The sequence below is a fragment of the Heptranchias perlo genome, chromosome 2, assembly GCF_035084215.1.
Source record: "Heptranchias perlo isolate sHepPer1 chromosome 2, sHepPer1.hap1, whole genome shotgun sequence".
NCBI classification, from domain to species: Eukaryota; Metazoa; Chordata; class Chondrichthyes; order Hexanchiformes; family Hexanchidae; genus Heptranchias; species Heptranchias perlo.
Window position 1 is genome coordinate 78,975,496 of NC_090326.1, and position 27,415 is coordinate 79,002,910.

Sequence of the window (27,415 nt, forward strand, 5' to 3'; positions counted from 1 at the left end):
CCATGGACTTCAATTTTACTAGGGCTCCTTGGTGCCACATTCGGTCAAATGCTGCCTTGATGTCAAGGGCAGTCACTCTCACCTCATCTCTAGAATTCAGCTCTTTTGTCCATGTTTGGACCAAGGCTGTAATGAGGTCTGGAGCTGAGTGGTCCTGGCAGAACCCAACCTGAGCATTGGTGAGCAAGTGCCACTTGATAGCACTGTCGACAACACCTTCCATCACTTTGCTGATGATTGAGAGTAGACTGATGGGGCGCTAATTGGCCAGATTAGATTTGTCCTGCTTTTTGTGGACAGGACATACCTGGGCAATTTTCCACATTGTCAGGCAGATGCCAGTGGGTGTAGCTGTACTGGAACAGTTTGACTAGAGGCGCGGCTAGTTCTGGAGCACAAGTCTTCAGCACTACAGCCGGGATGTTGCTAAGGATAAATGTATTCTGATTTGATTTGTATGATTGGGTGTTTATTATTTGTGTCCAAAAAAAAATTATGGTAGCACTTCGTTGGTTTTTCGGGGTTCATGACACTGGGGCAACCCGGAGTTATTCTACAGGTTCATTCAAAGATACCAACTGCCATGCTGTTGTTATTCTGCACAGTCCAATCCAAACTACAGCTGACGGTATAAAGAAGAGATTCTTTACCGTAAAGAGATGAAAGTAGCCTTCAGTGCTTGGCTCCACACTTGTCGCAGGAAGTATAACCATGAACTCGACAGGTTTCCAGTGCAATAAAAGTCAGTCAGGGCAGGTCACAAATATCCTGCTGATCGCTGATAAGGCGGCGATCACGGATTGGAGATGATTTCAGTTTAGGTCCCATGACTTTGACGTTGTGCACCCTACTTTCCGCATTCTGAGGATTGAGTTTCCAGACTCCAGTAAACTTTCGGGATGTCGTTCTGCTGTTGCTGTTGTCCCTGCCGCCCTTTGGATCCCGATAGTGAAGGAGAGGTTAGTGTGGTTGTACGATAAATAAAATCTTTTCGATTTCAAGAAAAGGGGAGGGGGTACAAGAAACTTAATGGTTGAAGTCAGGTTTGCCTTCGCATTTTCCTAACAGTAAACTTCACAGAGAACTACTCCTCACTAGGGATCAGAATTAGATTTCTGAGGAAGAAATCTTTCTCTTTCCCTCCATCGTATTGAGATAACTCTGACTCTTAAATTCGCATTTCACTAATGCAGAAAGTGAACGTTGTGTTGTTTGGCCCCAGAATTAGTGCAAATCGTAGCTTTCTATGGAAGAACATCCCTTCGCTGGAACGTGAAAACATGAATTCTAAGTCCTTTCAACTTTTGGTTTAGCCTCTTTCTGTTCGAAGGATCTGTGTACAGTTAAATTCAGCGTAAAGGTTTATTAATGCGGATTTAACCATCTGTTTGCTGGTTTAAGGTTATTCGCAAAAATCGCCTCCGACCACAAGCGCTTTTTGCTTTTTGTATGTTAGTCGAAAATGGTGTCAAAGTTTGATCTGGTAGCTCCAGTTACTTTATTAGTCTCCTGGTTGGGTAAAAGAAAAATCCTAGTCTCTGCAACCGGTTTTCTGCCCAGCATTTCTTTGGTTCCCAACTCCAGAATAGATGGTAGGTCTTTGGAATCAGAAACATGGTGGGAAGTAAGAGATGAGATAATATTGGTTAAGTATAAATAGTTTAAATATGGAATAAACAAGGAATTGATTTTGATTTTCAATATATTTTAATATACTCGTGGATCTCCTATAATGTTGCACGTGGAGAATCGAGCCCTTTACAGTCTTGAGAAGTTTTATTTCCATGTTCCCAAAACAATACACTGTAAAAGAGTAGAAAACAGAAGCTGTTACAACAATAACAGATTTTTAAAAATAGAATAAACTGAGAAATTAAATTAGAACGAAATTTTGACAGCATATAATCGCAAAATAAAAACTGAAGCCACAAAACTCAACATAAACCACATGCACCACAACTTACTGACAACAATAAAAGGAAACTGCTGAACATTACAGCTAAGTTGGCCTGCAGTGAATCATTAAATGATAGAGCTGTGGATACAAGGAAATTAATAAATAAAGACAGCAACAAGTACAGTAGTGAATTGAAAAATGAATGGAGCTGCAAGTCCCAATCAATTAATAAGTTAAGACAGAGGTGAGTACCAGCAAATCAATGAGAGAAGTGGACTGCAGCAAATTAATAAATGCATAGACCAGCAGTCACACCAACAAATATTGGAACAGTGAATCAATAAATTCACAGACCAGTGGGCACACCAACCAATAAATTAGTTTAACAGTGGGTGCAGCAACAAATGAATACATTCAGGCAGGAGTAAGTCAATAGAGTAGCAGACATACTAACAAATCAATAAATTAATGGACCAGTGGACACCAGTGAGTGAGTGAATGCTTCTGCTGCTAATTGACTTTTATTGGTTTTACCACATTTTTACTTTTCAAAGTGGTATCAGCAATTAACATGGATTTGCTGACCAAAAAGGTAATGTTAAGATGAAATTTCCTGAATATGGAATTTTACTTATTCATTACTGTAAGTCAGTCGGCTTTGATCTTATACTCTGCATGGCATAACACCTCCTTTTGTATCCTCTAACTCATTGTGAGCAGCAACGCGGAGAAATTTTGTGTGTAGTTGATCTCTTGTGGTTTTGCGTACAGGAGTTAAGACCAAAAGAAGTATTCAGGTTAAGCAGAGTTAGAGGGTGAGGGGAATAAATTGACCCAGATGGGAGAGTGAGGAGTGGGCTAAGGGAGGAGGCAGATCAGAGGGGAAGAAAGGGAGAGAAAAGGAGAAAGATGGGGGATAGTGTGTGGGAGAGGGGGAAAGGGGAAGAGTGAGGGGAGCAAAGGCACAGAATGTACCTCAGCAGAGAGAGGCAGACTGCAATTTCATCTCAGTTGGGGTGTGGTGGACTGTTCTTCCTTGAATTTCTTCTCTGGGTGAGGCTTTGCATTCCACTTGGTGCTCATCTTGCTCTTGGTGGAAGGGGTGGGTCAACTTCATTTTCAGAAATGGCTCACTGTGTGTTGGGGGTGGGGGGAATTAGGTTACCTTCAGTTCATTATCTGCCCCACTTTTACTGTTAGTGGGGATGGGGAGATGGGAGTTATGAGTCTTTCCTACCGTGGGCTGATTTTGCGAGGTGTTGAATTGCAAATCCTTGCCTTCCCAGCAACTCTAGCTTTTGTGTGGGGTCAGGTTGGGGGTTTAGGAGATGAAGATCCACTACTCCCAGCTCATATTTTGGTCTCAGTGGCAGGGAGGAAGTAGAGATATGATTTGATGGTCCTTTTGGTTCCCAACCTGGATTGTGCTTTCACTGTGGAGAGGGGTTGCTGGGGGATTAAAGAATATTTTCCTCTCCAACCCCTACATTGGTCTCCATTGCATGGGGGAGGGGTTTGTTCATTTTAGCTCAATTCCTTCCTATCCCCCCTTTTGAAAGCTAGGAAGTGAGGGTTACCACTTGGCCAGCACAGCCATTTCATAATTTGCCACTTGGGTACCTCAAAGGCACAAACTACAGTCTAAAGTCAGGAGGAGGAATTTATTGCTTTGCATGGAGGGGAACTTCTGTTGGAGTTGCCAGGCACTGTCGTCGTGGGCCTGATCAAGAGCTGGCAAGCAAGATCAAAGTCTCAGCTGAAGTTTACCTCTAAGGTGCTTGGAGTTTTGCACAGGCTGCAGTCCCAATGCTATGAAAGGAGACTTCTCTATGCTTCTACCCAAAGGAATTTTAATGGAGATGTGTGCTTAGATACAATCTGACTTTAAGCAAAAAATATAGTGGCATTGCTGGATTTGGAACTAGCATTACAGGTCTTTTAACATAAATATCACCAATCATAAATGCCAGTTCTGGTGTAACAGCTACTGCAGGTAAACACCAGCACTTTTAAACTGAGATTTCCCATTGACAAAGTGTAGGGAATAGGGTATATGACCTCTTAGGGAGCCCCTGCTCCACTTCTTACTTCCCAGTTCTGAAAGTTTCAAGTTGATACCAATTGGTTACAGTGGCAAGAACAGTTTAATACACTTAGTATTTAAGCAGTAGTTTACAGAATGGAAACTGGAGAGCTATTACCCGCTTCCACACTGGGGAGACCTTGTACCTTGGCCTCTTGCCTCTCGCGGTCCTCTCAGCCCCCACCCCTCGGATCCTGTGGATCCTACTTTCTGCAGACTTGTTCAGACTACACAGGCATTAGGCTCCTGCCAGCATTAACGTCCACCCTGTCAAATCTAGTCTGCACCCCCAGGGGGTTCCTCTACTCTGAACCGTTCTTCAAGTTGTATATTTATACACTGCAGCTGAGAATCACTTGGCATACTGACTTAACCTCATTAACTTGCTGAGGCGATTAGGGCTAAAAATGCTGACGTAACCTCATCAACTTGTTGAGGAGGACAGGGCTAAAAATGCTTTACCTCATCAATTTGTTGAGACTAGGCTGATAACAGTAAAAGTCCATGTTTACTTTAACCCTTTACACATTGAACCAGCATCAGCATACAGGCATGTAGCATTGTGAGCATTGCTCAACATTTTTTTCCTGGGCGTGTTCTAGACAATGGCAAGTCACTTGATGTTCTCCTTATCTCTTTGGGGAATGTAGCTTGCCTTTTTCCAGACATGCTAGATTTCTTTTTAATACCTATGAAACTTAAACAAAGTATTACAAACACACATTGTCCAAGCTAACTACTATACTTGATTAATATACTGAATAAATGCAGTTACATAAAATAAATGCGGTTAATACAAATGTATGATTAATACAATATTTGTGGTTACATAGTAAATACATTTCATGATTACATACATTGCATTAAACAATTCTTTTATCTGTTACATTTTTAATACACAACAGCATAGTCTAACAAAAGCCTGATGTAGGTGTTTTCAGTGTATAGAATGTTGGAACCCACTCAACATTTTTAACACATCTCCCATTTGGGGAGGGAATGTTGGGTTTAGCTACACTTGGGTTAGTCATGATTTGAAAGTGCTGAAGGATGATCTGTGGGTTTGGTAGCACTGGGCTATAGTCCTTACATATGGCTGAACTGAGATGGAGGTCCTGGAGTTTGACACCATTGTGGTGAGGCTGCTGCAGTTTGGCTCCTTTGGCCTGGCATCACTGTGGATGGGGAACCTGAACTTTGGCAGAGCTGGGAGTGGAGTGTGAGGTTTAGCTAACTGGTGGATTCTAGGACCAGGAATTTCCTTGGAGCTGCACCCACTCCGCTGCGGTAACTTTGCTGGAAGTACGGTGGAAATTCCATTTGATGCGCATAAATAGGGTAAACGTTGTTTCCGACGCACTTCTGGCAGAGTAGGAGCATCTCCGAGGAAGTTCCTGGCCCAGGTGTCTGTTATCAAGGGGAGGGCATGGATTTGGCAGTACTGTTGGGGTGGGAGCAGGAATCCTGTGTCTGGCAGCACTGATTTATTACGCCTCTAATTTAATATTCTTATCCTTGTTTTCAAATCCCTTCATGGCCTCGCCCCTCCCTATCTCTGTACCCTCCTCCAGCCCTACAACCGTCAAAGATCTCTGTGCTTCTACAATTCTGGCCTCTTGCGCATCCCTGATTTTCATCGCTCCACCATTGACAGCTGTCCCTTCAGCAGGCAAGGCCGTAAGCTCTGGAATTCTCTCCCTAAACCCCTCTGCCTCTCTACCTCTCTCTTCTCCATTTGAGATGCTCCTTAAAACCTACCCCTTTGACCTTTGATCACCTCCTAATATCACCTTATGTAGCTCGGTGTCAAATTTTATTTGATCACGCTCCTGTGAAGTGCCTTTGGACGATTTACTATGTTACAAGCACTATATAAATGCATGTTGTTCTAAAAGATCACTGAAAATATTGAACTTGGTGTTTTGTAGGAACACAGGAAATGCTAGACGATAAAAGACCAAAGTGTATCTAATTTGCCTTCTACCATCCAGGTAGTCAAATGATACAATGACAATGGAGTTAATGACTAATCATGTCAACCTCTAACCTCAACTCTCTGTGTAAAGAAGCTTCTCCTGCCTTCTGTTCTAAATCTCTTACGTTTAATCTTGTATCTATGGCCCCTTGTCGTTGACCCCTCAACTGGAAACAGGATGGGAGAGGGTATATAGAACCTATAGAATCATAAAATGATACAGCACATAAGTATGCCATTTGGCCCATCATGCCTCTTTTTGGTAGAGCTATTCAATTAGTCCCACTCCCCTGCTCTTTCCCCATAGCCCTGTAAATTTATTCCTTTCAAGTGTTTATCCAATTCTCTTTTGACAGTTACTATTGAATCTGTTTCCACCACCCTTTCAGATCACAATTTGCTGTGTAAATTTTTTTTTTCATGTCACCTCTGGTTCTTTTGCCAATCACCTTAAATCCGTGTCCTCTGGTTACTGACCCTTCTGCCACTGGAAATAGTTTCTCCTTATTTACTGTATCAAAACCCTTCATAATTTTGAACACCTGTCAAATTTCCTCTTAACCTTCTCTGCACTAAGGAGAACAATCCTAGTTTCTCCAGTCTCTCCATATAACTGGAGTCCCTCATCCCTGGTACCATTCAGGAAAATCTCTTCTGCATCCTCTCTATGGCCTTGACATCCTTCCTAAAATGTGGTGCCCAGAATTGAACACAGTACTCCAGCTGAGGCTTAACCAGTGTTTTAGAAATGTTTAGCATAACTTTCTTGCGTTAGTACATTATGCCTCTATTTGTAAACCCATGGATCCCATATGCTTTTTTAACCGCCTTCTCAACTTGTCCTGCCACCTTCAAAGATTTGTGTACATACACCCCAAGAATGTCAGAATATAAGAAATAGGAGCAGGAGTAGGCCATATGGCCCTCGAGCCTGCTCTGCCACTCAATAAGATCATGGCTGATCTTTGACCTCAACTACACTTTCCCACTTGATTCCCTATTATCCCTTGATTCCCTTAGGTTCCAAAAATCTATCGATTTCAGTCTTGAATATACTCAACGACTGAATATCCACAGCACCATAGGGCAGAGAATTCCAAACATTTACAACCCTACTGAGTGAAGAAATTCCTCCTCATCTCAGTCCTAAGTGTCCAACCTTTTATCCTGAGACTGTCCCCTAGTTCTAGACTCTCTAGACAGGGGAAACATCCTCTCAGCATCTACCCTGACAAGCCCTCTTAGAATCTTATGTTTCAATGACATCAGTACTCACTCTTCTAAACTCCAGAGTGTATAGGCCCATTCTACTCAACCTCTCCTCATAGGACAACCCTCTCATCCCAGGAATCAATCTAGTGAACCTTTGTTGCACCGCCTCCAAGGCAAGTATATCCTTCCTTAGGTAAGGAGACCAAAACTGCACACAGTACTCTAGGTGTGGTTTCACCAAAGCCCTGTACAATTGCAGCAAGACTTCCTTACTTTTGTACTCCAACCCCCTTGCAATAAAGGCCATCATAGCATTTGCCTTTCTAGTTGTTTGCTGTACCGGCATGTTAACTTTCTGTGTTTCATGTACAAGAACACCCAAATCCCTCCTGAACACCAACATTTAATAGTTTCTCATCATTTAAAAAAATATTCTGTTTTTCTATTCTTCCTACCAAAGTGAATAGCTTCACATTTCCCCACATTATACTCCATCTGCCACCTTCTCACCCACTCACTTAACCTGTCTGTATCACTTTGCAGACTCTTTGCGTCCTCCTCACAGCTTACTTTCCCACCAAGCTTTGTATCGTCAGCAAACTTGGATACATTACACTCTGTCCCTTCATATAAATCATTAATATAGATTGTAAATAGCTGAGGCCCAAGCACCAATCCCTGTGGTACCTCACTAGTTACAACCTGCCAACCTGAAAATTACCTGTTTATTCCTACTCTGTTTTCTGTTTGTTAACCAATCCTCAGTCCATGCTGACATATTACACCAAATCCTATGAGCCCTAATCTTGTGTAACAACCTCTTGTGTGGCACCTTATCAAATACCTTTTGAAAATCCAAAAATGCCACATTCATTCATTCCCCCTTATCTACCCTGCTACTTATATCCTCAAAACTCTTAATAGATTCGTCAAACACTATTTCCCTTTCATAAAACTGTGTTGACTCTCCCTAATCATATTATGATTTTCTAAATGCCCTGTTACTACGTCCTTAATAATAGATTCTAGCATTTTCCCTACTACTGACTGGCCAACTGGCCTATAGTTCCCTGTTTTCTCTTTCCCTCCTTTCTTGAATAGCAGGGTTACATTTGCTACCTTCCAATCCACTAGGACCATTCTACAGTCTAGGGAAATTTGGAAGATCAAAACCAATGCATCCACTATCTCTGTAGCCACCTCCTTTTAGAACCCTCGGATGTAGGCCATCAGGTCCAGGGGATTTGTGGGGTTTTCGACCCATACTTTTTTCTTTACTAATCTTAATTCCTTTAAGTTCCTCCCTCTCATTAGACCCTTGGTTCCCCATTATTTCTAGTATGGTTTTTGTGTCTTCTACTGTGAAGACAGATATAAAATATTTGTTTAACATCTCTGCCCTTTCCTTATTTCCCATTATAATTTCTTCTATCTCTGCCTCTAAGAGGCCCACATTTACTTTTGCTTCTCTCTTCCTTTTTACATGCTTGTAGAAGCTTTTACAATCTGTTTTTATATTTCTTGATAGTTTACACTCATATTCAATTTTCTCCCTCTATCAATTTCTTGGTTATCCTTTGCTGATCTCTAAAAACCTTCCCAATGCTCAGGTTTACTACTCTTTTTGGCAACATTGTAAGCCTCTTCTTTTCATCTAATACTATTCTTAACTTCTCTAGTTAGCCATAGTTGGTTCACTTTTCCTGTGAAGTTTTTATTCCTCAAAGATATGTATATTCATTGGGAATTACAAATTATTTCTTTAAATGTTTGCCATTGCTTATCTACTGTCATATCTTTTAATGTAATTTCCCAATCTACCTTAGCCAACTCGCCTCTCATACCTACCTAATTGGCCTTGTTTAAATTTGAGAGCCTAGTTTCGGACTTAACTACATCATTCTCAAACTCCATATGAAATTCTATTATATTATGATCACTCCTCCCCAGAGGATCCTTTTATATAAGATTACTAATTAATCCTGTCTCATTACACAATGTTAGATCTAAAATAGCCTGTTCTCTAGTTGGTTCCTTGACATATTGTTCTAGAAAACTTTCTTGGATGCATTCCATGAACTCGTCCTCCAAACTACTTTTGTCAGTTTGGTTTGCCCAGTCTATATGAAGATTAAAGTGCCCCATGATTATTGCATTACCCTTGTGACATGCTCCTTTAATTTCCTGATTAATCCTATCTGTTCCTGCACCCCCTTTAAAATTGTACCATTTAGTTTATATTGCGCCTCCTCATTCTTCCTACCAAAATGTATCACTTCACACTTCTCTGCGTTAAATTTCATCTGCTATGTGTCTGCCCATTTCATCAGTCTTTGTCCTCCTGAAGTCTGTTACTATCCTCCTCATTGTTTGTTATATTTCCGAGTTTCGCGTCATCTGCAAACTTTGAAATTATGCCCAGTATACCCAAGTCCAGGTCATTACAATATATCAAAACAAGCAGTGGTCCTAATACTGACCTCTAGGGAACACCATTGCACACCTCCCTCCATTCTGAAAACAACTGTTCACCACTACTCTCTGCTTTCTGTCCCTTAGCCAATTTCATATCCATGCTGCCACTGTCCCTTTAATCCCATGGGTTTTAATTTTGCTAACAAGTCTATTATGTGGTACTTTATCAAACACCTTTTGAAAGTCCATGTACACAACATCAACCATACTATCCTCCTCAACCCTCTCTGTTACTTCATTAAGGAACTCAATCAAGTTAGTCAAACATGATTTGCCTTTAACAAATCCATGCTAACTTTCATTTATTAGCCCTTACTTTTCCAAGTGCCAATTAATTTTGTCCTGGATTATTGTCTCTAAAAGTTTCCACACCGTCGACGTTATGCTGACTGGCCTGTAATTGCTGGGTTTATCCTTCTCCCCTTTTTTGAACAGGGGTGGAACATTTGCAATGCTCCAGTCCTCTGGCACCATCCCCATATTTAAGGAGGATTGCAAGATTGTGGCGAGAGCCTCTGCAATTTCGACTGTTGTTTCCCTCAGTAACCTAGGATGCATCCCATCTGGACCGGTGGCTTTTCTACTGAGTACTGCCAATCTTTTAAGTACCTCTTTATTTTTATCCTATCCAATATCGTTGCTCCTTCCTCTACTGCGACATTGGCAGCATCCTCTTCTCTAGTGAAGACAGATGCAAAGTGTTCATTGCGTACATTTCGTACCTCTGTCGTACCCTCTGCCTCCACAAGATTATTTCCTTTTTGATCCCTGATCGACCCCACCCCTCCTCTGACTACCCTTTTTACATTTTATATCTCTTATAAAATACTTTCGGGTTCCCTTTTATGTTAGCCGCTAATCTATTCTCATATTCTCTTTGCCCCTCTTATTCCCTTTTTTAGATCTCCTCTGTTCTTTCTGTATTCAGCTTGGTTCTCTAGTGTATTATGAACCTTACATTTGTCATAAACCTCCTTTTTCTGTTTCATTTTAATCTCTATATCTTTAGTCATCCAGGGAGCTCTAGCTTTGGATGTCTCGTGGGAATTTGCCTTGTCTGTACCCAAACTATCTCGTCTTTTGAAGGCTCATTTACTGTTTTGCATACCAATTTTTGATTCCAATCTGCCTGGGCCAGGTCCCTTTTCAACTCACTGAAATTAGCCCTCCTCCAGTTAAGTATTTTTAAGCTTGATTGTTCCTTGTCCTTTTCCATGACTATTCTAAACCTGATGATATGATGTAAGGAATCTTACAACACCAGGTTATAGTCCAACTGTTTTATTTGAAAATCACAAGCTTTCGGAGGCTTTCTCCTTCGTCAGGTGAGCGAGTGTGGGATTCCATGGAAGGTTACCGCATTTATATTCAGAGAACAATACCTGGTGATTACAGATAATCTTTCCAACTGCCCGTTGTCAAGGCAATCAAAATGTTCAGACAGAGTGATGTTACCTACAGGACCCCCGAATACACAAACTGCCAGAACAAAAGACAGACAGACAGACACACACACACACACACACACACACACACACACCCGAAAGGAAGAGAAAGACAGAGAATGACCTGTTGTGTTAAAAACAGAAAACTTTTTTTCGCTGGTGGGGTTACGTGTAGCGTGACATGAACCCAAGATCCCGGTTGAGGCCATCCTCATGGGTGCGGAACTTGGCTATCAATTTCTGTTCGATGTTGCGTTGTCGTGTGTCTCGAAGACCGCCTTGGAGAACGCTTACCCGAAGATCGGTGGCTGAATGTCCTTGACTGTCAAGCTTGTGATTTTCAAATAAAATAGTTGGACTATAACCTGGTGTTGTAAGATTCCTTACATTTGTCAACCCCAGTCCATCACCGGCATCTCCACATCATGATGATATGATCACTGTTCCCCAAATGCTCCCCCACTGAAATGTGTTCCACTTGCCCCACTCCATTCCCCAGAACTAGATCCAGCACTGCTTCTTTCCTCATTGGGCTGGAAACACACTGGTCAAGAAAGTTCTCTTGTACACATTTCAGGATTTCCTCCCCCTCTTTGCCCTTTACTCTGTTACTGTCCCAATCTATATTAGGATAACTGAAATCTCCCAGTATCACTACTCTATAATTCTTGCATCTTTTGGTAATTTGCCTGCAAATTGGCTCCTCTATCTCCTTCCCACTATTTGGTGGCTTATGGTATACACTGAGCAGCATAAAAGCTCTTTTATTATTCCTTAATTCTAACCAAATAGATTATGTCTTTGACCCGTCAATTACATTATCCCTTTCCAGTGCTATAATAGTTTCTTTGATCAATACTGCCAACCCCCTCTTTTGTTTTTCCTTCCCTATCTTTCCTGACTACCTTGTAACCAGGAATATTAAGTTCTTAATCCCCCCTTCTTTTGATCCAGGTCTGTTATTGCCACTATCACAGTCCCATGTGGTGACTTGTGCCTGCAGCTCGCCTACCTTATTTACCACGCTCCGTGCATTTATGCACATGCACGCCAAACCCATCTTAGACTGCCTCACGTTTGCCCCCTGTCTGATCCCTCCTATTTCTGAACTATTCTTTACTCTAGGGCTATTTTTCTGTCCCAATCCTCTGTGCATCTTGCTTCTCTTCTATAATGTTTCATCCTGGTGCCCATCTCCCAGCCAAATTAGTTTAAACCCTCCCAACAGCACTAGTTAATCTCCCTGCACAGACATTGGTCCCAGCTCTGTTGAAGTACAACCCGTCCATTTTAAACAGGTCCCTCCTGTTCCAGAATGGGTCCCAATGTCCCAGGAATCTGAAGCCCTCCCTCATGCACTATTTCTTCAGCCAACCTGTCTTATCCTACTATTCCTATACTCACTAGCACGTGGCACTGGGAGTAATCCAGAGATTACTACCCTTTGAGGTCCTGCTTTTTAACTTCCTCCCTAGCTCCTGAAACTCTGATTGCAGGACCCCAAGCCTTTTCCTTTCTATGTCATTGGTTCCCACATGGACCATGATTTCTGGCTGTTCCCCTTCCTCCCTCAAAATGTTCTGCACCCTCTCCGTGATGTTCTTTACCCTGGCACCAGGGAGGCAACACACCAGGTGGGACTCACATCGGTGGTTGCAGAAACGCTATCTGTCCCCCTGACTTGAATCCCCTATAACCACTGTTTCCTACACTTCGCTGTGCCCCCCTGTGCAGTCCATTGCCCCATATACCCTGCAGTGATTCCAGCTGCTCCTCAAGCTCAGAAACTCTGAGCTCGATCTCGGGCAGCTGGAGGCACTTCCTGCACACATGGTCACCCAGGACATCTGATGTGTTCTGGAGTTCCCACATGGTGCAGAAATTGCAGGCAACGGATTTCAGCTGTTCGTTCTGTTTAGAGTCTACTTATATAAATAACATAAGTATACATAATATGTTTTATCTTAGTACCCCTTTAAGTCCTTTTTTATTATTTCTTTATTTAATATTTATGTGTACCAGATTCTTTAATACAATTTTGGATCCCTTTAGTGTTAGTAACCCCTGCTTAATTATTTAAGGGGATAAAATAAACTATCTGTAGTTACTCTGGCTCCACCCTCTGCACTGGTTGTGACGTCACTTCTTCATTTTTCTCCCTGTGGTTGTTTTGATATGCTCTCTACCGCACCGGTGCTGTATTGATGCTCCTTGTGCCTCCGGCGATGCTGCCTACTGCTCCTGCGCTGTATTGATGCTCTCTGCTGCACCTGCAGTGTATTGATGCTCCTCTGGCCTCCCGCGATGCTCTCTGCTGCACCTGCAGTGTATTGATGCTCCTCGGGCCTCCCGCGATGCTCTCTGCTGCACCTGTGCTGTATTGATGCTCCTCGGGCCTCCCGCGATGCTCTCTGCTGCACCTGCAGTGTATTGATGCTCCTCGGGCCTCCGGCGATGCTCTCTGCTGCGCCTGTGCTGTATTGATGCTCCTCGGGCCTCCGGCGATGCTCTCTGCTGCGCCTGTGCTGTATTGATGCTCCTCTGGCCTCCCGCGATGCTCTCTGCTGCACCTGCAGTGTATTGATGCTCCTCGGGCCTCCCGCGATGCTCTCTGCTGCACCTGCAGTGTATTGATGCTCCTCGGGCCTCCCGCGATGCTCTCTGCTGCACCTGCAGTGTATTGATGCTCCTCGGGCCTCCCGCGATGCTCTCTGCTGCAACTGCAGTGTATTGATGCTCCTCGGGCCTCCCGCAATGCTCTCTGCTGCACCTGCAGTGTATTGATGCTCCTCGGGCCTCCCGCGATGCTCTCTGCTGCACCTGCAGTGTATTGATGCTCCTCTGGCCTCCCGCGATGCTCTCTGCTGCACCTGCAGTGTATTGATGCTCCTCTGGCCTCCCGCGATGCTCTCTGCTGCACCTGCAGTGTATTGATGCTCCTCGGGCCTTCCGCGATGCTCTCTGCTGCACCTGCAGTGTATTGATGCTCCTCGGGCCTTCCGCAATGCTCTCTGCTGCACCTGCAGTGTATTGATGCTCCTCTGGCCTCCCGCGATGCTCTCTGCTGCACCTGCAGTGTATTGATGCTCCTCGGGCCTCCCGCGATGCTCTCTGCTGCGCCTGTGCTGTATTGATGCTCCTCGGGCCTCCGGCGATGCTCTCTGCTGCGCCTGTGCTGTATTGATGCTCCTCGGGCCTCCCACTGGTCTCTGCCGTGCCTGCGGTGTATTGATGCTCCTCAGACCTCATGCGATGCTCTCTGCCTTTCATAATTTTAAACAGTTCTATTATATCACCCCTTAATCTGCATTGTTTTAATGAAGAAAGGAATATGTTTTTCAAGTGTTTTTTGTATTTGTATTTCCTCCTACCAGGCAACATCCTGGTGAATTTGCATTGCACCCTTTCTAAAGCCTCAATATCCTTCCAATAGTGCAAAGCCCAATACTGCACACAGTACTCTAACTGAGGCCTTATTAAGGTTTTACTTGGGCTCATCATGACCTCTTGGATTCTATATTCTATAACTCTTGCTAATAGAGTGCTCGATTTTATCTTGTTTTTTCTGGTACATCCTTATCGATCTGACATGCTGCCTTTAATATTCTGTGAACTTTTATCCCAAATCTTTCTGCTCTTCCACAGCACCAAGCCTACTTTTCATTCAAAGTATAATTACTGCTGTTCTTCTTGCCAAAATGCATCACCTCACACTTATTGGCATTGAATTCCATCAGCCATACTTTTTATCCTATTGTATCAATGTCCCTTTGCAGTCTCTTTTGATCTTCTTAAAAAAAAAAATTAACTATACCTCCTATTTTGGTATCATCTGGAAACACCACTCCCTCTGGGCCATTATTCAAATTGTTGATACACACAGTGAATCGAATTGGCACCAGAACTGAACCTGTGGGACGCCACTACTCACTTCCAGCCACTCTGAAAAACTGCTCTTAACTTTTACTCTCTGTTTTCTCCCTTCTATTCAATTTTTAATCCCGTTTGCTATCCTCCCCCACATTACATATCCCTTAATCTTCTCTAGTAATCTCCTATGTGATGCCTTTTCGAAGGCTTTCCTAAAGTCCATTTAGACTACATCCATGGTATTTTTCCCCCATCTATCATGTCTGTTGCCTCCTTAAAGAATCCTGAGGTTTGTCAAGCACAGTTGTCCTTTTTGATATCCGTGCTGGCTACTTCTAAGTATTTTCTCTTTAATTAGGTATGTAGTCACTTTTGAAGGTGGGACTGGCGGGATGCCTGATTCACCCAGAAATCCTGTCGGTTCCACTTTTCGTACAGCTAACGTTAAACATGCTTGCATGAAGCTGCACAAGAGCTGTAAGTGGGCCCCATGGTGCTGCATCCAAATGGCAATTGATCTAGGAGAGCATGATTGTCATTTGAACCGTAGCAGACTAGTGAGGCACCAAGGATCAGTGAAGATTTCTACCTTGCAGCACCTAGGCCGGACTGGTCAGTGCCCCCCTACCCCCAAACAATGGGGTGACTGCAACAGTGGCGCCGGTCCTGGTGCAATCATCCACCCCTATTATTCAAATGACTCCATTCCTGAGATTTGGGATGGGATCAAGGTGAGCTGTTACTGTCCAATTGGGATGCATGCTGGTAATATTTCACTGCAATGCTGCTTCTGGCCACGAGTGATTAAAACCAAATGTTTTTATTGCTGCAAATCAATTTCATTGCCAAAATTAAATTATTTTGAAAATATTATAGTGTACATATTACCTGAAGTCAGCCTTTTCTTTCAAAAAGTTGCTTTGCACAGGTACTTTTAAGAATTGTATTATAAGAATTATTTTGCAATACAGATGCTACAATTTTACTCTCTGAATTGTTCAATCTGTCAATCATGATTCCGCATTTAGAAATATTGTACAACTGACTGAATTTCTAAAGAAGAAGTGGTATTGCATTGGCTAAGTTAGAAGAAAAAAATCTGATATTATGAGTGACCTCTCCTTTTGTAGGTAAGTTAAGTATAAGAGGGGATTTTTATGGTAAAGGTTTGCCTTTATTCTTTGCAGAGAGAGCCCCTGAGGGGTCCACAGTCTGCACGACAATTGCGACGTCCAACGGAATGTAAGACTTGTTAATACCTTGTTCATGTTCCTCAGCTCTTTTTTTTCCGGTGCCCGCTCCTCAGTTACTAAACAATGTACATGATTATTTAGTAGACTTGTCAACTGGCTGGAGTCACATTTCCATTCCCAGCTTTTCACTTATAATCATTCCCTTTCTTTCCTCTTGAGTTCAAATAAATAACAAAGAATATTTATTAACTTTCTTAACATGCAGTTATCTGGAATCCAAACAGACTTGATACTAGAGCCAAGCAGATCCTCAATTCTTTAGGGCATTGTTGAATGACCAGCCAGCCTGACACATTAATGGCCCCTTCAGTAAACCCTGAAACCAATTCCCTAACAAGCTTACCAGTGCTCTTTGTTGGCAGGCAGTGCAGTTTTACCTTGTTAAACTCCAGCAGTTCCTCTGCTCACTGGAGTGGAGAAAAGTGGAGTGTCCCAAAGCATTGGTTCTTGCCAACCTGCACTTAAGCTCTCTTGACTGAGGTAATTTTAGTGTATTCCTGCAGTGAAAGATTGTACACTTCATGTCAGGCAAACAGAAACTTTACTTGTGTGGGTTTCTCAGTAATTTGGCTTGGAAACCTTTTAAACACTTTGAGCTTCTGTGCATACCAGACACTACACTGACCAAAAAAAACCCTTGTTTTAGTTGAAAATAGGCAATACCATGACCCACAACCATTATACATATCGATCCAAAAAGATAATGAAAGAATTGAAGATCATTGAAAAATTTTATCAATCTACATAAACATCCTGAAAACTGCATGACAGTTTGGATGGGAATTTTCTACATTGTAGGCTGAAATGGTCCAACGTGATCCATAGTTTTTAAAAAAAATGCAAACAAACCAAAGCAAAAACTGGATCAACACAAAAATGAAATGTATAATTGCTTAATGATTCTCATGTAATGTTAAGATACAGATTTTAGTCTGTTTATAATTTAAAATGATTTACAATATAGAAATAATAATCTGCTAATCATACTCACTGAAGGCATGGTGTTTTTTTTCTACACAAATGGTAAACATTTCATGAAGACAAACATAAGTACTACAGCCTAACTATCTTGTAAGTGACAGCTCAGGACTCTTCCAGAATGATCCTGGTACCTTAGGGACAGACTGCAACTTTTTTAATTTTTTCCATGCCAAACCATTGACCATTTTTGTTTTGAAGCAGAAAGCTGACTTTGGAGTTATTTTGAAACACCTTGGGATGCTTTGTTATGCTAAAGGCACTATGTAAATGCAAATTATTGTGTGTTTGTTGTCTCTGCCAACGTGTTCTGCCCAGATATAGCGCAAAGTGGTTGCCACCTTGTGCTCTTGTGACCAGAGGTAGCACAAATACCACTGGATATCAGTGTTAAATATTGGGGTAAGAAGTCCTAATGCGTTTAATTTTGGTTATGAATGCTGTAATCTTACTTAATTTTCATATTAGAGTGAATATCTGAACAATTGGCACTGATGTTGGATCCTAAAACATTTTTGCAGTTCTGTCATTTTTTGTTTGTTGTGGCAAATTGAAAATTGGAGCTTTTGATTTTGTACAGAGATTGTTTTGTATATATCGAGTAACAAAAAAAATTGCTTGACAGTTATGGCGATGAAGGATGGGAGAATTACTGCAAAACTTGTAAACGTGGCTGATCTTGATCAGTGTTTTGCCGATATTGTGCATACATTCAATCATCAACAAAAGAATCACATAACTCTGCTTGAGTCCACAAGACTGTTGAAAGAATGTTGTCAGTGCAACACACTCATCGATTGTTTTCAAAGGCTCCAACATGAAAACAGTAAGTACTTGTATGGAGGGGGGAGGGAGAGGTGGGCAGGGGGATTCTATCTACTATCATTGACGTTTCTAGGATTTCTTAGATTTGGCTGTGATAGCCAACATGAAAATGTCTTCATACCTGGTTTGTGAGGGATTCATAGTATCCAGCTTAAAATTAAAAATATGTTCAAAACTTCAAGCTACAATTTGTAAAACATATTTACTGTATATTTTCTTATTGTCATGTATAAAATATGTCTTTTCTCTTTACCGATGCTGAAGGACTTGCTGTATAAAACCAGCGTTTCTGCTTTTATTTGAGATTTCCAGCATCTGCAGTTTCTTTGATTTTTAACTAAATTATGACATTAGGTTCTCCTATGTTTGTTCTTTGGATCCATAGTATTTGACAAACATGAGATTGTGTAGGCAAACTTATTTAACTACTTTTTTTTTGCTTAATTTTCTGCTCATCAAAGTGAGGGATTTCAGATGGACCACTAGTACTCAATATCAATATCAAGTACTTGGATCAAACGTAGAATAAAGCTTTTTTTTACTGTGCTTGAACAAAGATTTTAAAAATATATTTCATTGATGTGCCTTAACCATTCTATTGGGCTGAATTTGAAAAAAGGTTCCAGAGATGAAGGCATAATGTACTAACTCACTGCCCCACCCAGTCCCAAGGTAAGTTAGTGCCGTTTCAAACATTAGAGTACCACATTGGGAGCATGTAGTGAGCTCAACATTTTCACCCTCAACATTTGTGGGTATAAAACTGGCATACTGAGGGCCAATTTTGGGGACCAACATCCTGTGGCACAAAGATGCCTGAAAGACACCCGACCTGAAATTGGGTCAGACGATTTTTCATGAGCCCCGGCGGCTGCCTAAAGCAGGCAGTAGGCCTCTTGCATAAGTAAATGAGAAGCCTAATGCCTGTTTTAGGACCCCTCTGCCAAATTGGGCAGCACAGAATGGGCCTGCTCTGCTGAGGATTCTTCAGTGGCAGCTGAGGCCGCAACAGCAGCCACTACCAAAAGGTCAGTTTAAAAAAAATGATAAAATGTTCTTGTGGAGAAGGACTCGTCCCCCAGCTCCACAGTACCCCAAACGCCGCCCCTCCCCCACCCCCGTCAAAACCCGGTTGCTGCTCAATTCCCATATGCCAGCGAGGCAAGCGGCACAAAATTCATCTTTTTAAAATGGGCAAGTTGCCTTTGGAGGTGCGACATGTACCAGTGGTCACCTAAAATAATAGTAATGAGACCTGAGGCCCAGTTTCGGGCTGGCCTTGGGCCTAATGAAAATGGGCTTAAAGCAATTTCACCCTGGAAAATCTTTACTTGATGTCAATACCAAATGCCATTCAACAATCCCTCCCAACAAAAATAACAAAATCCTTAAAATGGCTGCTGTTCTCCTCTTCATTCAAAGTTGCTTAATTCAAATGATCAGAATTGTTTTGTTAGTGCTAATTTTCCATTTTGCTGTGTTATTTGTTATTTGATTTTTTTTGTACCAAAAGCTATTTTGCAGAGTAGACCATACTTGATGAATATGTAAAGTTTCAATTTCAGAATTTGTTGTCTAATTTTTCAATCAAAAGAGCTCAAAATCTTGCTACTGTACTGTAATTTTGGCCACTTTTACTTTTTACCTGGCTGGCTTTGTACCTGTTTTTTAGATTTTTAATCCCAGCTCTGAGGCTGAGAACAATAGGATGTAGGTTGGTACACTTAAGAGATGAATTTCCTCTGGGGTTCTCCTGCTCATCCGCTGTTTATGTCCTTTTTTTCTCTTGGGTTTCTGTGACACGTCCACTGAAATTATGGCGGGCAAGCGGGAGAAACCCCAAGGGAATTCACCCCCTAAGTTGCTGAACTAATTCCCACTATCAAGGAAGTGTCCGGCACTACCCAAAAAAGATGGGTTGGTGGGGTGAATTGGAGATTGTGACTCCAGTGTGCTCACGTGCATTTTCTGGAAGCTGCTAAAGAGCTACATTGACAGAGAGCTGGCAGCACGTCAGCTGTCTATTTTCGTAACCAAGGAATGTTGTATCGTATGACATGAGAAGACCTAAAAATGGGAGGAATTTAAATATTTGAAAAGAGGCGGTGGGGGGGGGGGGGGTAAGTTAGGCCCAATTTCCCAACTGACAGTTCCAAAACTGGCACTTTAGCACTGTTCAGCTCACCTCAGTAACCTTGTTATTACATAAATAGCCAGAAAATTATCCCAAAAAATTAAATATTTCAAACTTAAATGTTCAACTGACTGTAATCCAAGCTTTTATCTGATTATCTCTGGTAAACTTGTATTCTACACACCATTTGGTTTTACTTTTATTAGATTAACCAGAATTGAGTTATCGATTGAGTATATCCAGAAGCCCTAATACACCTCGTTGGGTTAGAAAGAAGAAAAAAAGACTTGCACTTATAGCACCTTCCACGACCTCTGGTCGTCCCAAAGTGCTTTACAACCAATTAAATATTTTTGAAGTGTAGTCATTGTTGTAATGTAGGCAACATGGCAGCCAATTTACGCACAGCAAGGTCCCACAAACAGCAATGAGATCATGAGGAAAAAGAAACCCAAGCAAAGGCTTAAAGAAATTATCAGGGCATTAGACGCTGGCCTGAAGCAGGAGTCTAGCCTATGCCAGAACTAATATTTGTTGACCAGCTACCTTATCTTGATTTGTTGGAGATTTGTTTGCTTTTGATAAACATTCATCTACATTGGGGCTATTCTTTTACAAATATGCTGCATCTATTTGTGTAATGCATTTCATTAGGAAGAAGTAGATAAGCTGGAATCACTATAATATAATTTAACTTAATTAGACACATGAAAAGCATCATCCTTAAACTGGAAGCCAAAGAAAAAAAATCGAGTAGCATTGAGCAAAGCATTGCATGCAATTTTCAACTACACTGGTGGGAAAATGAGCACCTCCTTTCCTACCTGAGAGGAAATAGACCTGCAGCAGCATTTTATATTTATAAATATAGGTGACTTAAGAATGTATTTTAATAGATTGGATTGGAAAAAAATAACATGGTTAATCTGACCTTCTCAAATATAAGTTTTAGAACTACATTCAATAAAGTAAGGAAACTAAGGACTGGACAGGGCTTTAGGTCTTAGCTGGCATGGCTTCTAGTGCACTTCACTGTAAAACATGCTGACATTGATGTAATGAAACAAAGAATCAGGAACTGGAGGTGGCTTGTTTGTTTGGTAACTAGCAGACTAAATGGTTAGTAAAAGATGACCAATGCCAGCACAAGAGATGACATCTTCTTATTGTTTCCATTGACACTTATAGCCAAAGACAGATGTAACTCCAGATTGCATTTCCTGTTGAACGAAATCAGAGTGTCAAATCTGGTTCTGTTGCAACTTTATGCACTGTCACAATGCTATTTCCTATGTGTCAAATGTCTAACAATTTTTTTAGAGCTTATCTTGAATGTAGGTGAAAATTGTCCAACCTGAAATTATCCAATGACCATGGATCTAATAACTATTTGAATAATCATCTGTTGTTATTTGTGAGATTTTAAAAAAAACTGCAAATGTTGGAAATCTGAAATAAAAACAGAATTCTGCAAATACACAAGTCAGTCAACAACTAAAAAAGAAAAGGTTAATGTTTTAGGTGGAACCCTTTTGACAAAGGTAGTATATTTTTTTCAGGGAGGAGACATTGGCCCCAAAATTGCTCGGGGTGCAATCCCAGTGCATCTGCAGCCAGAGTTTGCAGGGTCATAAGAACATAAGAAATGGAAGTTGGCCATACGGCCCCTTGAACCTGCTCTGCCATTCAATCAGATCATGGCTGATCTTCAACCTCAACTCCACTTTCCCGCCTGACCCCCATATCCTTTGATTCCCTTCAAGTCCAAAAATCTATCAATCTCAGCCTTGAATATACGCAACGACTGAGCATCCTCAGCCCTCTGGGGTAGAGAATTCCAAAGATTCACAACCCTCTGAGTGAAGAAATTCCTCCTTATCTCTGTCCTAAATGTCCGACCCCTTATCCTGAGACTGTACCCCCTAGTTCGAGACTCTACAGCCAGAGGAAACAGCCTCTTGGCATCTACCCTGTCAGGCCCTCTCAGAATCTTATGTTTCAATGAGATCACCTCTCATTCTTCTAAACTCCAGAGAGTATGGGCCCGTTCTACTCAATCTTTCCTCATAGGACAACCCTCTCATCCCAGGAATCAATCTAGTGAACCTTCGTTGCACCACCTCTAAGGCAAGTATATCCTTCCTCAGGTAAGGAGACCAAAACTGCACACAGTACTCCAGGTTTGGTCACATCAAAGCCCTGTACAATTGCAGCAAGACATCCTTACTCTTATACTCCAACCCCCTTGCAACAAATGCCAACATGTCATTTGCCTTCCTAATTGCTTGCTATATCTGCATGTTAACTTTGTGTTTCGTGTACAAGGACACCTAAGTCCCTCTGAACACAAACATTTAATAGTTTCTCACCATTTAAAAAATATTCTGTTTTTCTATTCTTCCTTTCAAACTGAATAAACCCACATTTTACTCCATCTGCCACCTTCTTGCCCACTCAGTTTACCTGTCTATATCCCTTTGCAGAGGGGTCAATGTGAGATCACCTAATTTGCATGAGGCAGGCAGTGCATACCCTACCATATCTATACATCTTGTATAATCTGTCCAACCTAACTGAATTCAATCTTTTTTTGTTATTTTAAAAACCTTCAATCATGTCTCCTCTAAGCCTAAAGGTAAGTAATCGAAGATACATCCACACTACAAGTTTAGTGTCTGTGTCAAGCGGTTTCAGCTTCACACTGACACTAAATTTGTGTAGTGTAAATTGGGTGTTGAGGTCCAAACTGGCTTCTTCAGAGAATCTCGCTCCACTTGGCTACCAAATTGGGTGAAAGATTTGGACTGCGTTTACACTATTACTGCACCATCAGTTCAAAGTGAAACCACTTTGCACCAATGCTATTGTTATAGTGTAAATGCATCCTTAGTTACTGTTGAATGATGTAATTAAGGCCAGAAATTCAAGTTCACTGCAGGACTCTATAGCTTGCAGCATGTGCGCACTCTGTCAGCATCGGATATGCACCGCACGCCATATTGGTTAGGGTGGCCTGTAGTCATCTGGGGCACCCACTTGAAACTTTTATGTAAATCCGGGGCCAAATGCTTGTTTCAGATCCCTTTGTGAAATTGGGTTGCGATTGAATGCGGCATGAGCCATGCATGCTGTGGTCAGTTTCCACGGGTGCACTGTAATCAAACCAGAGATCCTAAATGGATTGCTGAAGGCTGCCACCAAAAAAGCTAAGTAAAAAATGTTATACTTACCTGAATGTAAAACCAGGTGGAGCATTAAAATGCAGGCCATTGACCGCCTGCAGCCACCACTCCCTTCCCAGACTTACCTGAAGACCTTGGCTGGCATCTCAGCCGGACAATTTTGTTTGGTCGTGGCAGGGGGAGGGGCCAATGAGCTGCCACTGGGGCCGCAACAAGTGACCGCAGCTCCTTGGTAACATACAAATGAGGCCGGCAGACCAATTTGCCCTGGTCCTTCCAGCAGTCTCTTTAGGCATGTGCAGCTTACCCTGCACCTGGATTGCATCCCAGTTAGGGCACGATCCAATTTCTAGGCCCAAACGTCCAATAATCAGCTTCACAAATTGCTGGATTCACATTTATGGAATCCTATGCGGGTTGAATTTCTGCAAGGGCTCTACTGATCACCTGTCCTAATTTCAGCAGGAGATCCATGAAATCCTTGGAGCAACAATGTAAACATTTCTCAGGGGTTTCCGTGGATCATCCGCCGGAGTTCTGATGGATGATCGGAACAACCCCAGCAGAAATTCAACCTCTGTTTCCAGAACAGTTGAGGAATGGACACAGGGGAGGGAGGAGGGGTGGGTCAGAGAAATGTCTTGATGCTTACTGTCAATTTAAAATTTTGGCAGTAAAAAAAATTAAAGGCTCTAATTATGAAAGAGCTTTTTTTTCCCTCATTTTCTTCAGGTCATTTTGAAATCAAGCTAGACGTGCAGGGCTACAATTTCTCCCTTTCTGTGCAGCCCCAACAATCAATCCCAAACCAACTTCAGCTGGCACAGCAGTATACAAAACAACTGTGTGCCTCTACAATATCCATAATAGCAGCTGACCCTAAACTCCAGGAGATGATCAACTCAATGGTACAGGCTGAAGATGAACATCTTGAAAAGGTGAAGCTTGTGAATGATTCCTATCAAGAACAGAGTCGACGTTTATCTAATGTTAAAGACAACTTCATGGAAGTAAAGCGAGCCAAACAGCTTTCAAATGTATACAGAGAAGAAGCCCATCGTATCCTTAAAGACATAGCAAAACTAGCAGACATAAAAGTATAACAGTTCAGAACTGATGTATAAACAGGTCCCCTAATACTCCATGGTTTCACGGTTGCAGAAATTGCCATCGAATTTAGTACCCATTATGGACTTTGTCACCCCTCAACATTTTTCATTGTTTTCCTTCCCCCCAATAGTTTCCCTCATTGTAATGAATGCCTGGTACATCAATATCAATACTAGATGATTGCAAATGGTGTTGGATTTCTAATCTAATCCCCATCCTTAATTCCCATGTACAATACTTCGTACCTTGCACACATCGGGGGGGAGGGGGTACTTTTTAGGTTCTCCTACTCAAAGACGTAACTTTGGTGGAAGTGCTGAAGAAACCCTGTAAAAATGATGTAAATTCACCCGCTTCATCTGCACCTCAAGCGTGCAAGGTGTGAAATGCATGAAGATTATGTAACCTCATTGCTCTCAAACTTAATCAACTGGTTTTGCAGTGTTCTGAGTCCAGTTTAGCAGGCAAGTGTACAAAGTAAGAAATGCTTGGGAATTATCAAGTTGCAAATCAGTTGGCATTGGAAGATTGGCATTATCTGACACCATTCTGATTTAGAATACCATGTATCGGTGACCTACCTATTAAAATTCGGCAGCTAATTAACATTGAGCTGTCTCAACTGGCTCGGTGAAAAGTCTGGTGAGCCATTTAGGTGTTAAATGACAGTTATTAGTAAAAATAGCTTAGCAGTGCAAAGTGGGGTGGGGGGTTGGAGGGTAAGCACAGTAAATTATTTTTAATCATTTTAATATACACGTCTATATTAAAACCACCAATTTAGCATTATTTTTAGTTTTTTAAAACATTAAATTTATGTTGAGATTAAGATGCCTCAACTGCAGACAGACTTGCAGCAGAAATTATATTCCTATGCAGCAGAATGTAGTTGGTGTTGCTGCAAGAATTTGTCTTGAGATGCTGCAAAATTCTATGGGTATCTTTATTACATTAGATAATGGTGAGGTCAGCCATTTATCAAGTAGGGTTTCTTTTGTACATCTGCTGCCTAATTCATCAATTAAATTAATTAAGTGAAATGAACATTTATTCATTATTTAGTTGTTAATATTGAGGGGATTTTGTCAACATTTTGTTAACAAATTCTCAGGTCAAAGAAACAAATGAATTGTTTAATTTTGTCAACAATGAAAAAGCTTACTTGTTGATAAATCCTGCAGATTAATTGAACTATTTTATTGTATTATTGGATTATATGATTATTGTTAGATTTCTAGCGTTATGTATAGGCCAGAGGAAAGGTTTTCTCTGTTCATTATTTGTAGCGAATAAACACAATTCATTCACCCAGAAGTCAGAAAATATGAACTTTGGACAAAAATTAACCACATGTAAATGAAGCAGTTCTTTTCAGGTTATCTGCAAACTCGTACTTGTCACCAATTAATTTGATGTTATCGACCCTATGTAAATAACATCTTTTGAGATTTTTTGTGAAGAAATATTAACTTTTAAATATAGTGCTATGAATTCCTTTTCCATATGCACAAACAATAGACTTGTTTAACAACTGTGAAGCACTTTATGTGGACTCTTAATACCTTTGTGTGTGCACAATTAATATTGTTGAGATTAAAACAGTCACATATTTGCTTTTGGAACATAAAATCTGGAGGAAGTAACCTTTTTTATATTTTCATGAGTATAATCTCTTGTATAAATCAAACCTTCATTACTGTTTGAAATAAAATTGCAGAAGGAATCAAATTTTTCTCTGTTCCTTTACCATTGCATGCTATAAATATTCTATTACATTAAATTATGACAACCAGAAGTAGCTCTGGAATGTAAATTGATATCACAAAAGATGAATTGATATATAGGGCCCGATATTAGGAGGGCGGTGGGTTGGCAGCGGGGGGTCGACTGGGTGCATGGGTAACCAGCACAGTGAAATTGGGGTACTCTGCACGCAATTGCAGCTTGATTTGAAGGCACTTACCTTTGCTTCCGAGTTTCGCGCTGGAAAGCTGCGCAGCGGGTGGACTGCGCATGCGTAGCGTAGGCTGTCAGCTGTAGGAGCCCTATTTAAAGGGGCAGTCCTCCACTGACTAATGCTGCAGAAAATAGGAAAAATTACAGCATGGAGCAGCCCAGGGGGAAGGCTGCTCCGAGGTTTAATGATGCCTCACTCCAGGTCTTATTGGATGGGGTGAGGAGGAGGGGGAGGACAGAGATTTCCCCCCCCCCCCCCCCCCCGGCGGGCGGGAGGAAGTGGCCTGTCTCTGCCACCAAGAATGCCTGGCTCGAGATGGCAGAGGAGGTCACCTGCACCATCAACGTATCGCGCACCTGCATACAGTGCAGGAGGCGATGCAATGACCTAAGTAGGTCAGCTGAAGTGAGTACACTTATTCCCCTACACTTCATCTGCCACCTCACCGCCCCCACTCCACATCTCCTTCTGCACTGCCAACACTACTCAATCACATCACTCCTCACACCCACTCAAAGCTCATCCTCATCTTATCTGCACTCACTCACCTCGCCAGTACTCATCCCGCCACTACCACTCAACCCAATCCTCATACAATCTCATGGCTCTATCTCATACTCACCCTCTCATGCATCTCTTTCAAGGTCAGCCTCACCCAACCTGCCGCTACCTGTGCTGCAGCCACATATGTGCAGTAGGAAGCGTAAGGCAAACATGTCGTGAGCATGAAGGGGATGCACAAGGGTGTTTGAGGGTTTGTCATGGTTGTTACTTATATTTAATTTCTCACATCACATATTATATTGTCACCACTACTGCCATGTCTTTGCGCATCTTGTCTGGTTTGTGCAATAATGCCCTTTCCTGAGGATCACTATGAAAACCCACAACTGATGCCACCCATTGTGTCACTGCAGAGTGGGTGTAGGTGTATTTGCAGGGCTCTTTTGTGCAGACGACTGAGCGGCGTCGGCGATGTCCCCGATGGCACCATGGAAGGATGCGAAGGAGAAGTTGTT

At 41.8% G+C, this 27,415-nt stretch overlaps 1 protein-coding gene across 2 annotated transcripts; it reads left to right on the forward strand.

Annotated features, from left to right (window-relative positions):
• The first annotated feature begins 765 nt into the window (after nucleotides 1-765).
• On the forward strand, nucleotides 766-26,167 carry si:ch73-345f18.3 (uncharacterized). Of its 2 annotated transcripts, XM_067998216.1 has the most exons (4): nucleotides 766-959; nucleotides 16,145-16,199; nucleotides 17,814-18,014; nucleotides 24,062-26,167. In XM_067998216.1, exons 1-4 carry the CDS (start codon nucleotides 900-902, stop codon nucleotides 24,430-24,432), a joined length of 687 nt encoding a protein of 228 aa, XP_067854317.1. In that variant the 5' UTR covers nucleotides 766-899; the 3' UTR covers nucleotides 24,433-26,167. The 2 variants fall into 2 exon arrangements, with proteins under 2 accessions (XP_067854317.1, XP_067854327.1); XM_067998226.1 differs by lacking the exon at nucleotides 16,145-16,199 and having other exon boundaries at nucleotides 769-959.
• The last annotated feature ends 1,248 nt before the right edge of the window (nucleotides 26,168-27,415 follow it).

What these genes read in the sequence shown, in the direction of transcription:
- si:ch73-345f18.3 (XM_067998216.1), top strand. Translation starts at nt 900, where the DNA reads ATGTCGTTCTGCTGTTGCTGTTGTCCCTGCCGCCCTTTGGATCCCGAT. An exon ending in ATTGCGACGTCCAACGGAAT is followed by an intron (nt 16,200 to 17,813) that starts GTAAGACTTGTT and finishes ATTGCTTGACAG; the next exon opens with TTATGGCGATGAAGGATGGG. An exon ending in AAGGCTCCAACATGAAAACA is followed by an intron (nt 18,015 to 24,061) that starts GTAAGTACTTGT and finishes CATTTTCTTCAG; the next exon opens with GTCATTTTGAAATCAAGCTA.